At 45.0% G+C, this 15,757-nt stretch overlaps 1 protein-coding gene across 2 annotated transcripts in view; it reads right to left on the reverse strand.

Moving 5' to 3' along the window:
• The window catches only part of Ark2c (arkadia C-terminal like ring finger ubiquitin ligase 2C), a 116,252-nt gene that overhangs the window by 12,425 nt on the left and 88,070 nt on the right, over positions 1 to 15,757 (reverse strand). For both annotated transcript variants that reach the window (XM_039096778.2, NM_001164505.2), the window contains exons 3-4: positions 11,467 to 11,577; positions 1,324 to 1,456 (exon numbers count right to left, since the gene is read on the reverse strand). In XM_039096778.2, coding sequence (XP_038952706.1) covers positions 1,324 to 1,456; positions 11,467 to 11,577 — 244 coding nt within the window. The remainder of the gene's footprint in view (positions 1 to 1,323; positions 1,457 to 11,466; positions 11,578 to 15,757) is intronic.

The following is a 15,757-nucleotide window of genomic DNA, read 5'->3' on the forward strand; positions in this document are numbered from 1 at the left end:
TGCCTCTCCAGCACCCAGTCTGCCTTCATGCTGCCATGTTTCTCGTTGTGACAATAACGGACTAAACCTCTGAAACTGTAAGCCAGTCCCAATGAAATGTTTTCCTTTACAAGAGTTGCCATGGTAGTGTTGTCTCATCACAGCAATAAAACCCTACCTAAGACACAGACTCTAGTTCCAAACGTGTTCAACCCTGTTTCATTCATCCCTTGAAAACCCAGGCTAGGAGTCAGAATGGCTTCCATCAAGCCACACACTGCATAACTGGGACCAGTTACTTAACCTCTCTGGGCTTCAGCTTGCCAATGTGAATAGTAGACAAAATGCCTGACTGTCCCGGGTTGCTGGCAGAAGGAAGCAAGATTAGTTATGCAAGATGCTCATAACTGAGTCTGCTTGTAGCGAACACCCAGTAAGTGCTCCTTCCCCCAAGACACTGTCAAATGTGAACCATGGAGTCTCAGAGTTCACAAGATTCTGAGGGGCTGCTTGTCCAAGTGTCTTAGGATACAGGACACAAGGACTGAGAAGGTGGATTCTTTGAGAGGACAGCAGTGTGGAATTGTCTAGAAATAAGACTTTCCATTGGCCTTTCGCAGCTTCTGTGCCATTTGCAATCCCAAACCCAACCTGATCTTTCTAGAACATTCAGGGTTCTATAGCCCCAAGAAGGCTGTCCCTGGGGAGGGGGTGGCCTGCGCTGTGACCCTCGCACCAGCCCTGTGAGACACACACAGAGCAGTGCCTACATTCACGCTCACAAAAAAAGTTGTCATATTCAGGGAGGCAGGAGCATGTGTGTGTGTGTGTGTGTGTGTGTGTGTGTGTGTGTGTGTGTGTGTGTATAAGGTCAACTTTCAGTGTCCCAGGAGCTGCCCTCCTTGTTCTGTGAGACTGAGGCTCTCACTAGCACCAGGGCTCACTGAGAAGGCAGGGCTGGCTAGCCAGAGAGCCCCAGGGATCTGCATGCCTCACTTCTCCAGCTCTGGTCTTCTAAGCACTCACCACCACCATGCCTAGCTTTGTACGTGTGCTGGGGATGGGACTCATGCTCTTACAGCAAGCATTTACTGACTGAGCCATCTGGGCCCCAGGACAGAGCCTTTCAGCACTGGGCATTTCCCCAAAGACCTTAGCATGTCATGCTTTTGGACCAGTCGCTCACTCCCTCAAGCTGGATTAAGAACTGGGGCTGAGAGTGGAGGGCAGCGGCTGCTCTGCCTAGGAGCCAAGACTCAGAGGACCCTGGGCACGGGAGGAGCATGGCCTCAGCTCTCCCTTGGCGTGTAGTGGGCAGAGAGTTCCCTTAGGGCTGTCACTCACCATCTGTGTGGACGAGGAGTTTCTGGGGAAGTGGTGCATCCGAGGAGTTGCTAGGTAATGCTGATAGTGTTGAGGAATGGGCCGCACCTGGAACTGGGCAGGACTCAAGCTGGCGGCATCCACACTGAGATCCCTGTGGGCACACAGCCTCGTGAGCTACTCGGCGGAGGGTTTCAGAAGACGCCTCAGGCATCAGCTTGGGGCAAAGTCAGAGCACACAACTGCCAACTCTGCCCCTCTGGACATGGGAAATGGCACTAATAACTCTTTTAACAAGAGCCCGCAGCAAGCCATCTCCATATCTCCGTGTTCCTCCTGAACACGCGTCTGAGACTTTTCCGTCTGAGGCACCTGGAGCAGCCCAGACCATTAAGCTCTCTCCAAAGAAGAGGCTGAATGGAGCAGGTCAGATGCAGCACAAAGGCATCCAGGCAAATCTTCATCATTCAGTAAAACCACAGCAGAGGGAGCCCCTCTGCCGCTCGCTCTACAGGTTAGAAAACTATCCTAGCCCACCCGGGCACATTCCTAAAAGTTTGGGGAAACTCACCTCATTTAAACACAGGCCTCACTAAAACATCCCCAAGTCGGATGGAAACTATAAACCCACCGGCTCAAAGTGATCCAAAAGTTCTAACAAAGCAGCACAAAGGAAACTACCTCCGTCCAAGCACATACTACAATTTTACAAACCGATAAAGAAGCTTAAAATGAACCCATGGTTAAAGCAAGAGGGCCCTCCATAGCTGCAGATTCATCATAGATTCTCATATAAACGAAGCAGTCAGGAGAGAAGGAGAGAGCATCAGTAAGGGGGGGAAAAAACCTGTCAAGTACTAAGTCTGCACCCAGCAAAAAGGAACTTCAAACTGAAGATGAAGTGACGTCTTCCCAGACATGTAGAGGCTGAGCTGAGGCGGTGCTCAGAGGCCAGTTCTGCAGGTAAAGGTAAAGGCGGAGGGGTAGACAGAAGAAAAAATGGTTTCAGGTAAGAACTTAGATCGCCACAAAGGAAACAGAGGGGAATTGGGAGCCAATGAGACATGGAGGTTATTCTGGGTCTGTGGAGAAAACACACAGAGAGAAACCGGACCATCCTGTCAGAACCAAAAGCAGGAACACCACTAATGTGCACCAGGGTCATGGCAGAAGGACTCCTCTAGAAGAGGCTCTGCCAGCAGGGTTGGGTAATGTCAGTGGCTGTCACTATAGAAAGATATTGATGCCCACCAGATACACTTAAATGTGGGCTGAGATGATGCTGAGCATCAATTATCCTCTTTGAGGGATGTCATGGGGGCAGCTCTGACCTGGAAGACCAGGAGCAAGAAGGGAGACTCGAGCAGCCGTGCTTAGGAGTAACCAAATAATTGATGACTTTTCCATAGAGAAGTTTCCAGCAAGCATGTGAATAAGGGATTATTAAATTACCTGCCACCATTGTGCATCCTCCAAAGAAAAGATCCAGACAGAGATCATCAACTGATGCTGACATCACAGAAGGACAGGCAACCACAGTGTACTTTCTGACAGAAAAACACAATGGCGTCTGCTAAGAAATTAGAGAGGGGAAGAGATGGGGAGGGAGAAGGATAGTAGGGGGAGAGAAGGGGGAGAGGGAGAGAGAACTGGGGACTTTTTATGGTTTCTTAAGACAGGGTCTTATTCTGTAGTCCAGGACGAAAGAGAACTCACAGTCCTCCTGCCTCATCCTCCGAAATGTCAGGATTGCAGGCATGGCCTGCCACAGCTCCATTTTTGAGGACTATCTGGGGTGACATCATCAGGGTGTAGCAGCCAAATCTAGATAAGTGGAACTCTACAAGAGGAGCAAACTAGTTTCTTAGTGAGCTTTTACACACACACACACACACACACACACACACACACACACACACACACACACACACACAGAGAGAGAGAGACAGAGACAGAGAGAGACAGAGAGACAGAGAGACAGAGAGAGACAGACATAGAGAGAGAGAAACAGACAGAGACAGACAGACAGACACACACACACACACACCACAGAGAGAGAGACAGAGAGAGAGAAACAGACATAGAGAGAGAGAAACAGACAGAGACAGACAGACACAGAGAGAGAGAGAGAGAAACAGACATAGAGAGAGAGAAACAGACAGAGACAGACAGACACAGAGAGAGAGAGAGAGAGAAACAGACAGAGACAGACAGACAGACACAGAGAGAGAGACAGAGACACAGAGAGACAGAGAGACAGAGAGAGAGAAACAGACATAGAGAGAGAGAAACAGACAGAGACAGACAGACACACACACAGAGAGAGAAACAGACAGAGACAGACAGACAGACACACACACACAGAGACAGAGACAGAGACACACAGAGAGAGAAATAGACAGAGACAGACAGAGACAGACAGACATACACAGAGAGAGAGAGACAGAGACAGACAGACACACATACACACACACACACACAGAGAGAGAGAGAGAGAGAGAGAGAGAGAGAGAGAGAGAGAGACTAAAGGCATTTTTGCTACCAACCATGGTTCTAGGTAGCAGACTGCTTTTGTGCCTCACTGTAAGTCCCTGAAAATCTAGGCAGAATATATACAACATCTGCTCTCAGAGGCTGCATGAACCATACAGAGCTGCAAGCCAGGTGACCCTACAACTCACTGCCTTTGCCCGAAAAGGTGCATCCAAACCAGAGAGGCACACTGGTACTTCAGCAGAGTCCGGTGTTCTCTGGACTCACTGGCTTACTGCAGGAGTCTCCCTGCAGGGGAGCTGAGGTCTCTGAGATTCCCCGATGCACTGTTCCGAAGAGCAGGAAGCTGCACCACAAAAGAGGTTTCAGAAGATCGCTCTGGAGCTCTGCACTGCCCCCTCGAGGTTTGGCTGAATAGCAAGTTCTGTGTGTATAGGGCAGTGTTTCTCCACTTATAGGTCGTGACCCTTTCACAGGGGTCACCTAAGACCATTGGAAAGCATACATATTTACATTCCGATTTGTAAAAGTAGCAAAATTACAATTATGAGGTAACAACAAAGTGATTTTATGGTGGTCTCCACCACATGAAGTCACCACATTAGGAAGGTGGAGAACTGCTGGTGTATGGTGACGTCGTCCCACAGGCTGAGCGAAAAGCGCCCACGGAAATGGTGAATGGTTCCCCAAAATCAGACAGATAGAGAAATGTTGGAAGTCTATGCTTGAGAATGAGACTTCAAGTGGATCACTAAGGGCATTCAGCAGAGCCCAGAACAATCTTGTAAAGCTGGCCCGTAAGCTCCATCAAGGCAGATCTAGAGCACTTGTTACTCAGGGGTATTTGAGATCTGCCATAATGAGACTTAACAAAGCCTCAAGCGCTTCCACGAGCGCCAGAACAAAGTTTACCAACACTCTGCAAACGACACGAGCAAACCCACTTACTCAGTAACCTACAGCTCAGGATGGCCGTCGATCCACAGGAAATAACTTCATGTTAAAAAGAAGGACAAGTGTCCTTCAATAGGGGAAAAAAAACCTCGGAAATACCCCAACTCGCGAGAGTGACGGTCATGGTGGGATGCGCAAATAAAGAGGCTAAAAATAGCCATCATTTTCAAGTATATGGACAGAAGTGGAAGCATGGGAAAGAGGTTTCAGAAAATTGCCTAAGTGGATCTTCCTGGGATGAAAAGTGCAACGTCCGAAATGGAAACTTCACCAGGCTGGGTCAAGAGCAGATTTAGATTAGTGATTTAAATGGACAGAGATAAAAACAATCTAAATGAAGCATGCAGACAAAAAGAAAAAATGCAAGCAAATTAAACCTCAGTTTAATTTGATTAAGACCACTGGTTTAAAGCAAAATTGTTAGTATTGTGCTAGTTATAGTATATATGCACATATACATATACATACATACATACATACATACATACATACATACATACATATAACCATAGAAGGAATAGCAGAGAATGTATAAGGAGAAATGTAAATATACAGTTTTTAGTGCATGGTTCTACTTCACACAAAGCAATATAACCTATTTAGGGTAGGGTGACAGTATACATATTCGTAAGCTAAGTACTAATAAACTAAAAAAAAAAATAAACAAATTAGTGGCACAACTGTGAGCCTAGCATTCTAGCATTTATTCCTAGCATTGAACGAATCCAGAAGAAGGCACACGATAGACAAAGAAGACAAGGTAAACAGAAACAAAGCACAAGACAGTGCATTCAGCTTTAACTATGTGGGTGATTACAATAAAAGTAAATGTCCCATATATTCCTATTAATGAGCACAGACTTTTATCTGGAAAACAACAGCCAACCACTTGATATTTTAAAAACAAAGACAGAAAAAATGAAAGGTAGCTGACCATGGTAGCGCATGCCTTTCATCCTGGCACTTAGGAGACAGAGGCAGGAGACAGAGGCAGGCTGATCTCTATGAGTTTGAGGTGCACCAAGTCTAGAAAGTTCTAGACCAGCCAGGGATCTATAACAAAACTCCGCCCTAATTTTTTTATGTTTTGGGCTTTGCCTTGTCTTACTGTGTTTTGTTTTGCCCTGTTTGGCTGTTGTCTCTTGGAGGCCTGCTCTTTTCTGAAGACAAAATGGAGGGGGAGGAGTGGAGGGAGGAGGAACTATGGTTGCGATGTATTGTATAAGCAAAGATTCTGTTTTCCATTTTTTTTAAAAAGGTAAAAAAAAACATAAACAAACCTTTATTTATTTGTTAGTTTGTTTGTTTTTATTTTAGTCAGAAGAAAAGAAAAAGAAGCAAGCACCATTGGAAGAAAGTTAGAATGTCTATGTCAATATCAGACAAAGCAAAATTGGACCCAGGGAGCATAACCAAAGAGAAACCTAACTGTGACGTCATTTCATTTTGAAGACATAACAATTAATTGTATACATCTTAATAGATGAGAAATATTTTCCCAATATTTACAAATCAAAGTGAAGCAAAACCTGACAGAATTCAAAGAAACAAGTAGGGGATGGAGAGACAGATGGCTTGGTGGTTAAAAGCGCTAGCTGTTCTTGCAGAGGACCCAGGTTCAGTTCCCATCACCCACCTATCAACTATAAACTGAGGGGGTTCTGACGCCCTCTCCTGGCCACCAAGGGCACTGCACACATAGGATATCCTTACAGGTGGGCAAAAATGCAACATAAACTAATCTTGTAAAAAACAAAACAAAGAAACAAACACATAATTATAGCTGTAGACTTTAACCTCTCCCTCATAATTCACAGAATAAGCCAACAATACTAGTCAGAATGAAAATTAGGAAATATTCTATCTTTTAGTCTACGACTTTATGTATCCTTGTGCTAAATGAAGAAGAGTCACCACGGAAAGGTCCACTTCAAGAAGCTACAGTGGGGGTTTTGGGGGAGAAGGAAGAGAAGGAGGAAGATGAGGAGAAGAAATGTTCTCCTGGGCTCATGCTCAATCAGCTGGAGATGTAGTTCACAGACTCTTTCATTTTTTAATTTTTTTTTTCTTTTCTTTTTTTCGGAGCTGGGAACTGAACCCAGGGCCTTGCGCTTGCTAGGCAAGCGCTCTACCACTGAGCTAAGTCCCCAACCCACATTTTTTAATTTTTGAGATTATAATAGAACTACGTTTCTCCCTTCTTTTTCCTCCCTCCAAACTCTCTCCACTCTCCTTCAAATTCATGATTTCCTTTCTCACTAATTTTTGTCATATTAATTTACTAAGCCAGCATAACCCCTAGCAACGATCTATAAGCCTCTGTCCTTATCCCCACAGATAAACATAGTCTCTGCCCCTTGTCAAGGGAACTTCTCTTGACCACACACGTCGACAGAAAAGCACAATCAATGCAAATGCACTGTTGTGCAGCCCTGTCCCAGGGAATGCATCTACAAAGCCAGACCCTTGGTAATTTTGCATCGAACTTGCTCCTGAAGACACGGTTTCCTGTGGAAGCTGTCATAACCCTTTCTCCTGTTGCTACCATCTTGTGACAGCCAAGTTTGGGGGTTCGAAGACTAATTCAGAGATGTGTTACAGAGATCCCTTATGCCCCCTCCTGCACATATCTGACTCGTTTCCTCCATGTACAAACATCAAGCTCAAGTTTATTTCCACTGCTAATTTTTATAAAAATCTGACGTGGTCTTATCGCTATGCAGAATGGTACATTCTTCCCAGAAACCTGTCTCTCAAAGTGCCAGCAGCATTCTTGGGTGATTCTAGACTCTGAAGCCCTTGGGACTTGGTAGAAAAAGGGCTGCCTCTGAGAAAGAACAGCAGGAGGCCCTCACAATCCATCATGTTTTACCTGTAGGACCCAGATACCTGCAAAGCTGTCCTTAGGTGGAGCTGGGTACAGTCCATCCTGGGACTCAGAGTTGGGACAAACTGAACTGTAGACCATGACAAGGATGGGCTGTGGCTCGATTCAGGGACAGGTTTTAGGCATGGGTAGGGAAGGGAGCTCTCTGAGATTTATCTCCCAAGCCTGATGCTACTGCTCAGTCTTAGGCCGGGACTGGTACTTGGAGAACTGACTGGGAAAGATAAGATATCCTAAAGTAAGGTCAGGAGAGCCTTAAACTTGGGGCTGAGCCAGGCCTGAAGCCAAACCCTTAGAGTGACCTAGAACAGAATCCAATGGCTTCTGGTGGTTTAAGAAAAAAAAAAAAACTGGGGTTGGGGATTTAGCTCAGTGGTAGAGCTCTTGCCTAGCAAGCGCAAGGCCCTGGGTTTGGTCCTCAGCTCCGGGAAAGAAAGAAAGAAAGAAAGAAAGAAAGAAAGAAAGAAAGAAAGAAAGAAAGAAAGAAAGAAAGAAAGGAAGGAAGGAAGGAAGGAAGGAAGGAAGGAAGGAAGGAAGGAAGGAAGAAAGAAAGAAAGAAAGAAAGAAAGAAAGAAAGAAAGAAAGAAAGAAAGAAAGACAGACAGACAGACTGGGTGGGTGGTAGCTATTGAAGACAAGTCCTTCCCTCCCAGGAGCTCCCTGCAGACGGTGAGAGGAACCTCACCTACAGTGCATTTTCTGTTGGCTAAGAACCAGGCTGTCTTCTTCAGGTAAGCATGCTCCACAGAGGAAGATGGGGATACAGTTAGAGTGAGTGATCGATGATAGATAGATAGATAGATAGATAGATAGATAGATAGATAGATAGATAGATACATACATACATACATACATACATACATACATACATACATAAATGGACAGACAGATGGTAGATAGATAATAGATAGATGATAAATAGATAGATGATATATAATAGACAGATGTACAGACAGTAGATAGATAGATAGATAGATAGATAGATAGATAGATAGATAGATAGATAGATAGATAGACCGACCGACAGGCAGGCAGGCAGGCAGACAGACAGACAGATAGATAGATAGGAAGGAATAGAAAGAAAGGAAGAAAGAAAGAAAGAAAGAAAGAAAGAAAGAAAGAAAGAGAGGAAGGAAGGAAGGAAGGAAGGAAGGAAGGAAGGAAGGAAGGAAGGAAGGAAAGAAGGAAAAAACCCTTCTGGCTACTGGGCCCACTCTTGCTGAAGCAGAGCTCATGACAAGAGAGAAGAACCCCAGTGGGAATAAGACAAGCATGCTGAGCCCAGGGCGGGTCCCCACAGGATGGTGAAATATGGATCAGCCTCTTAGACCCTCATTCTTCATGTTCCTCAGGGCAGCAGGGAATGGGACCCCTGGGAAGGCAGAAATGTTGAAACAAGAAAGAAGAGCAGGGCTGAATGGATAAGAAAGTCAAGGGCAGGGCTGGTGCCCTCGAGGGGTGACCCTTCTCTGTCACCTGTGTAGTCCCACATACACTGTTGGACCCTGTGTTTGTGTTCAACTCACTCAGCTGTTGTACAAGGGCTCTGGGTGCTCTATGTGTGCTGAATTAAACCAAACTGACTTGACTTGACTGCCGAGGGACAGGATTTAATCCAGACTGCAATTAAACCTTCCTAATTTGAATCTGCTAATTAGGAAAAAGCTGGGCCGAATTTGGCAGTAGTGTGATTTGTCTTTGAAGAGATTGTTCGGTTTAACAGAGAGTAGCCGAGGATGCTCTGAAGATGGGAGACAACAGAGGATGCTTACAGCACTCTTGCTGGCACCGGAAGCACGGGAATCGGTCAGCCAGCAAGAACAAAGCTGTGTGTCATTCTCAGCTACCACGGAAGGAGCTTCCAAAGCCACACTGACCGAACCAGCTTTCCTGACCCAAGGTGTGGAAGATGACACAGCTTTTAAAAAGGTGTCCCTCCTTTCCCACTGAGGAATATTCTCTCCCTCCCATCCCAACTATCCTGTATTCTTTATCTAAAAGTTACAAGAAACACGAAGAATTCCAGGACACACGTCACCATGACAGCCCTTCTGTTTCTGTGTCTCTACATGAGCACACAAATGCACGTGTGTATGTAAGTGTATGTATATATGTGCACCCTTCTTTAGATTGAGACACCTTCGCAGAACTATGGCTATGTACACTGCCCTCTGATGTACACAAACTGCCTCCATCTTCCTGAGATCAACTGTGCCTGCATCCCACTCAGGCTTTCTCTCAGTAGGAGGAGGGAGGGGAGCATTGAACTTCCCAGTCATGCATGATCCTGTAAGCAGCTCCTGTCTGTACACTAATAAACTCGTTGGTTCTTGTAGTGGCTGGTTCTGTGTGTCAACTTGACACAAGCTGGAGTTATCACAGGGAAAGGAGCCTCCCTTGAGGAAATGCCTCCATGAGATCCAGCTGTAAGGCATTTTCTCAATTAGTGATCCAAGGGGGAGGACCCAGCCCATTGTGGGTGGTGCCGTCCCTGGGCTGGTGGTCTTGGGTTCTATAAGAAAGCAAGCTCAGCAAGCCAGGGGACACAAGCCAGTAAGCAGCACCCTCCATGGCCTCTGCATCAGCTCCTGCTTCCTGACCTGCTTGAGTTCCAGTCCTGACTGCCTTTGGTGATGAACAGCAATGTGGAAGTGTAAGCTGAATAAACCCTTTCCTCCCTAACTTGCTTCTTGGTCCTGATGTTTGTGTGGGAATGACTAAGACAGTTCTTGAGGGCAAACTTGAGTGAAATCAAACTTTTGATTTGTCATTTGGACCCTGAATGCATGGGATGTTGCTTCCCCAGGAAAGAAACCTTAGCAACAGATACTCAGAAATCCACTAGAGGCATGATGTCCTTTACCTATGAATACTCAGTGAACTGAATGTGTTTGTAAAGTGCCTGCGGGGGTCTAGTCGGACTCTCCTAAGACAAGACATTTCCTGGGTTACATCTGAGAGTCACCAATGCCTAAGGCCCTATCCATCACTAACCCAGCAGTGGTCAAGTTCTGCCAAGCACCCTTAGGAGTCCCTGAATGGGCTGCAGAGTCCCAAAAGTACAGGCAATGGAAAGACCCCCTAGGGCCCCACCTCTAAGGCACAGCAACATCCTCCACCTTTCTCCTTCGCCCCATCCGCAGCCCCAAGCTTTCCTCTAACCTTGGTCCAAGTCATGCTCTCTGTGCTGCCTTTCTCACATTCTATCCTTTCTCTGTGGATTCTTCCCTCCACCTCCTCCAGGAAGCCTTCCCTGACCACCCTAGCATCACTGAATTCTCCTCCCAAGCTGTCCTCTAGAGTCCAGTGGTTTATGGCACTACTGAACTTAGGCAATGCTTCACATCCTGTCTCCCTTCTTTCTGGCAGGACCATGAGCACTGAGCTCCAGTCTTGGCACAGGACAGTGAGTTCCCAGTTCCACTGAGTGGACTGAGGACTAATCTGCATTATTCAAAAGTCATGCAAAACAGAAACTCCATGGATCTGGTACAATCTCCCTCCCTACCTCCTTCTTCCTCTCCCTCCCTCCCTCCCTCCCTCCCTTTCTCCCTCCCCTTCCCATGCCCCATCCTTCTTTCCTCCTTCCCTCTCTCCCTCTCTCCCTCCTACCCTCTCCCTCCCACCTCCCTCCCTGTTCCTCCTTCCTTCTTCCTTCCCTCCCATCCCTGTCCCTCCCCCAAGTCCCTCCTTACCCCTTCCCTTCCTCCTCCCTCCCATCCCCTATCTCTCCTTCCTTCTTCCCTCCCTCTCTCCCTCCCATCCCCCCCACCCCTGTCCCTCCCTCCTTCTTCCCCCCCTCCTGAGCTCCCCAGCATCTGGAGACTCACCAGTCAGTGCCCTCAGCCAGATACCGGGGCTGAGGTGTCTGCAGTTGGTGGCCGAAGTCAAAGCTGGGGTGAAGGCGGTGGGGGTGGACGGACACTCGATCCTGACTCCGCCTACACAGAAAGCAAGAGTCGTCAGTGTGTGAAGAACTGCCTGAGCCAGCCAAGCTCCCAGGAACTCTGTGTAACACCTCTCCACCTACCTTAGATGCCCCACTCTGCTATCCCCTACAGAAACTGGAGTTCCCAAACACCAAGGAATTTCCCAGGTGGGCAGAAACTGCTTCCCCAAATCCTTTCATCTGCTGCCACCATGCTCTTCTCTCCACCACACCCTTCCTAGCTTTCAAGACCCAGGTCAGAGTCAGCCTCCTCCAGGAAGGGCTCCCTGAACACACTAAATCATGGCAGCCTTTCTCCTTTACTTCCTGCAACCTTGTCCCAGCCACCCAAGTCCTCTGGTCACCAAAGCCTAGGGACCTATTTATCACCAAACCCAGCAGTTGTTGAGTTCTCCCAAGCACCCTTAGGAGTCTCTGAATCTCTTTTCAGGTAGCTTGAGAGGAAAAGCTATTTCCCTTCTCACCCTTTACTCTCTTGCAGGAAAACAGTGGAACTTTCCAGAAACTTTGTGACATAGGACTCTTCAAGATCTAGCACAGAGGCAGACATGACAGCACAGATAAGTTGTGTTAAACCACAGGCCACAGAGACTAGCAAATACACTCTGAGTGGTTCTCACTAGATTGAATCGCAGTCCTTTTTCATATGAATACTTTATACCCCTGAGAACCCAAAGGCCACTGAGGCCAGGGAAGCAGATAGGCTACCTGCAGATCTTCACCTGACCATCCTCTCTCCAGATACAATCTCCCAGCCTCACCTCCAGCTCTGTAGCAGACCATCTGCCATAGTCTCTTCTCACCATCTGTCTTATTCCCAGGGGATTAACCAGACCCTGGTGAAACACTCTGCTTTCTTCTCTCCTCTAGACCCCCTGAGCACCTCTCCTAGACCATCCCCATTCCTAGGTGTCTGCTCCCTATACCTAGAAACACATTTTACCTGGAACCCCCAGTGACCACACCTGTCAGGATCCCAGAAGAATTTCCTCCCCAGCAATACCCAGCCACCACATTCACCTAAGAACCAGAGAGGAAACAGAAATCAAGGAACAAAACACCCATTCAACAAAGACAAGACCAGGTATCAGCACCTAGAATTACAATCTTCCCAAACCCAGACGCCTAGACACCCACATAAAAACACAACAGTAACAGCAGGACAGTGCATCTCCACTAGCGCTCACAAGCCTACCATGAGAGGCCCTAAGTAATGCAGCACAGCTGGAGTGCAAGGAAAAGACCTTAAAATCACCTGTGTGAGCATGACAGAACTCCTCAAGGAGGAAATGAATGAATCCCTTATGGAAATCTATGGAAATGCAAACAAACCGTAGAAGGAAAGGAATAAACCTTTCAAGACCTAGACCTAGAAGTAGAAATAGACTCAATAAAGAAAACCCAAACTGGGGGATCTGGAAGTGAAAAACAAACAGGAACCTCAGAGGCAAGTCTCAACAACAGAATATTAAGAGAAAAGAGAGAATCTCAGGCATTGAGGACACAATAGAAAAACTGGGTACCTCAGTCACAGAAAATGTTAAATAAAAAAAAAATCTGGCACAAAACAACCAGAAAATCTAGGACACTGTGAAAAGATCAAATCTAAGAATAATAGGAATAAAAGGGGATGAAATAATAGGAAGAAGGAACCCAGGTCAAAGGTACAGAAAATATTTTCAACAAAATCGTAGAAAATTTTCCTAACCTAAAGAAGGAGGCGCCCATCAAGGGACAAGAAGCCTACAGAACACCAAATAGACTGGACCAGATAAGAAATTTCCTTTGACACATAATAATAAAAACACTAAACATACAGCACAAAGAAAGAACATTTAAAACTGCAAGGGGAAAAGACCAAGTAACATATAAATGCAGACTTATTAGAATTACACCTAATTACCTATCAGAATTCATTAGAATTAATTAATTAGAATTAGACTTCTCAGTGGGGACTTTAAAGGCCCAAAGGGCCTTTAACATGTGCTACAGATCCTAAGAGACCAGCCCAGATTATAATACCCAGCAAAACTTTCAATCACCATAGATGAAGAAAATAAGACATTTCAAGATAAAACCAAATTTAAGCAATATCTATCTACAAATCCATCCCTACAGAAGGAGCTAGAGGGTAAATGCTAATCTAAAGAAGTTAACTATACTCAAGAAAACACAAGGAGTAAATAATCCCAGACCAGAAAATCAAAGAGGGAAAACACACACACACACACACACACACACACACACACACACACACTGCACGCATGTACATAACACCACAACAAAGTAACAGGTATCATTAAGTGTTCACTGATATATTTCAGCATCAATAGTCTTAGTTCCCAATAAAGACAATGGATGTGGGGTTGGGGATTTAGATCAGTGGTAGAGCACTTGCCTAGTAAGCACAAGGCCCTGGGTTCAGTTCTCAGCTCCAGGGAAAAAAAAGACAATGGATGTGAAAACAGGATCTGTCCTTCTGCCGCATCCAAGAAATACACTTGAACATCAAGAATAGACATCATCTTAAGGTAAAAAGGAGGGGTAAAGATATTCCAAGCAAACTGGCCTAAAGAAGCAAGCTACTGTATCTATTTCAATGTCTGACAAAATAGACTTCAAACCAAAACTAATCAGAAGAGATGGGGAAGGACACTACACATTCATCAAAGGAAAGTTCACCAAGAGGACACCCTAATTCTTATCTTCTGTGCTCCAAACAAAGCAGCACCCGAGTTCATAGAAGGAATACTATTATAGCTCAAATCACATATTGACACTCTCGCACTAATATTGGGAGATCTTAATACCAATAGATAGGTCAAACAGACAAAAACTAAGCAGAAATGCTGGAACCAACAGATATTATAAACCAATGGGCCTAACAATTTTTTACAGAACATCCCACCCAAACACAAAAGAGTATACCTTCCTCTCTGCATCTCATGGAACTGTCTCTAAGACTTACCACGTATTCGGACACAAAGCAAGTTTCAACAGATACAAGAAAATTCAAATAACACCCTACATCTTATATGACAGATTAAAGCCGAGTATCAATACAACAAAAACAACAAAAAACTTAAAAACTCATGAAAACTGAACAATTCACTACTGAATGAAAAGTGGGTCAAGACAGACATTAAGAAATTAAACTGGGCATAAGGAGACAGCCCTTTAATCCCAGCACTGAAGAGGCAGAGGCAGGTGGAGCTCTATGAGTTCAAGGCCAGCCTGGTCTACAAAGTGAATTCCACCACACTTTGTGGGCACATAGTGAGACCCTGCCTCCAAAAAAGAGAAGGAAAAAGAGGAAGAAAGAAATTAAAGACTTTCTGGAACCAGATAGAAATTGAATATGCACCATACACGGATTTGCGGGACATGGTGAAGGAGGTCCTGAGGGACGAGTAAAGTCCCAGGACTGTGTGTCAGCATTGAAATACACTTTAGAGAGAGATCCCACTACTAACTCAATAGCACCCTAGAAAACTCTTAGACAAAAAGAAGAAATCACACCCAAGAGTAGACAGCAAGAAATAATCAGACTCGGGGCTGAAATAAACAAAATAGAAGTAAACAAGCAAAGAATACAATATACAGAAACAATGAAACAAACCCTTATCCAAATTAACTAAAAGGTAGGAAGAATATCCAATTTACAAAATTAGAAATGAATGAATGAATGAACGAATGAATGAAAGAAAAGGATATATATATATATATATATATATATATATATATATATATATATATATATAGCAACAGACACCAAGGAAATCCAGAGAATCGTAGAGATATACATTTAAAAACATGTACTCCACCAAATTTGAAAATCTGAAAGAAATGGGTAATTTTCTGACTAGATACCACTTTTCAAAGTTAAGTCAAGATCAGATAAGCAATTTAAACAGGCCCATAACCCCAAATGAAATAGAAGAAATAATTGAAAGTCTCCCAACCCAAAACAGCTCAGGGCCAGATGGTTTTAACACAGAATTCTACCAGACTTTCCAAGAAGAGTTGGTACCAATACCCATCAAATGACTCCACAAAATAGACGCAGAAGGAACACTTCCTAATTTGTATTACAAGACCACAATTATCCTGATATCAAATGGCATAAAGACCCAACAAGGAAAGAACATCATAGACCAATTTCTCTTATGAAC

The sequence above is a fragment of the Rattus norvegicus genome, chromosome 18 (assembly GCF_036323735.1).
Source record: "Rattus norvegicus strain BN/NHsdMcwi chromosome 18, GRCr8, whole genome shotgun sequence".
Lineage (NCBI taxonomy): Eukaryota > Metazoa > Chordata > Mammalia > Rodentia > Muridae > Rattus > Rattus norvegicus.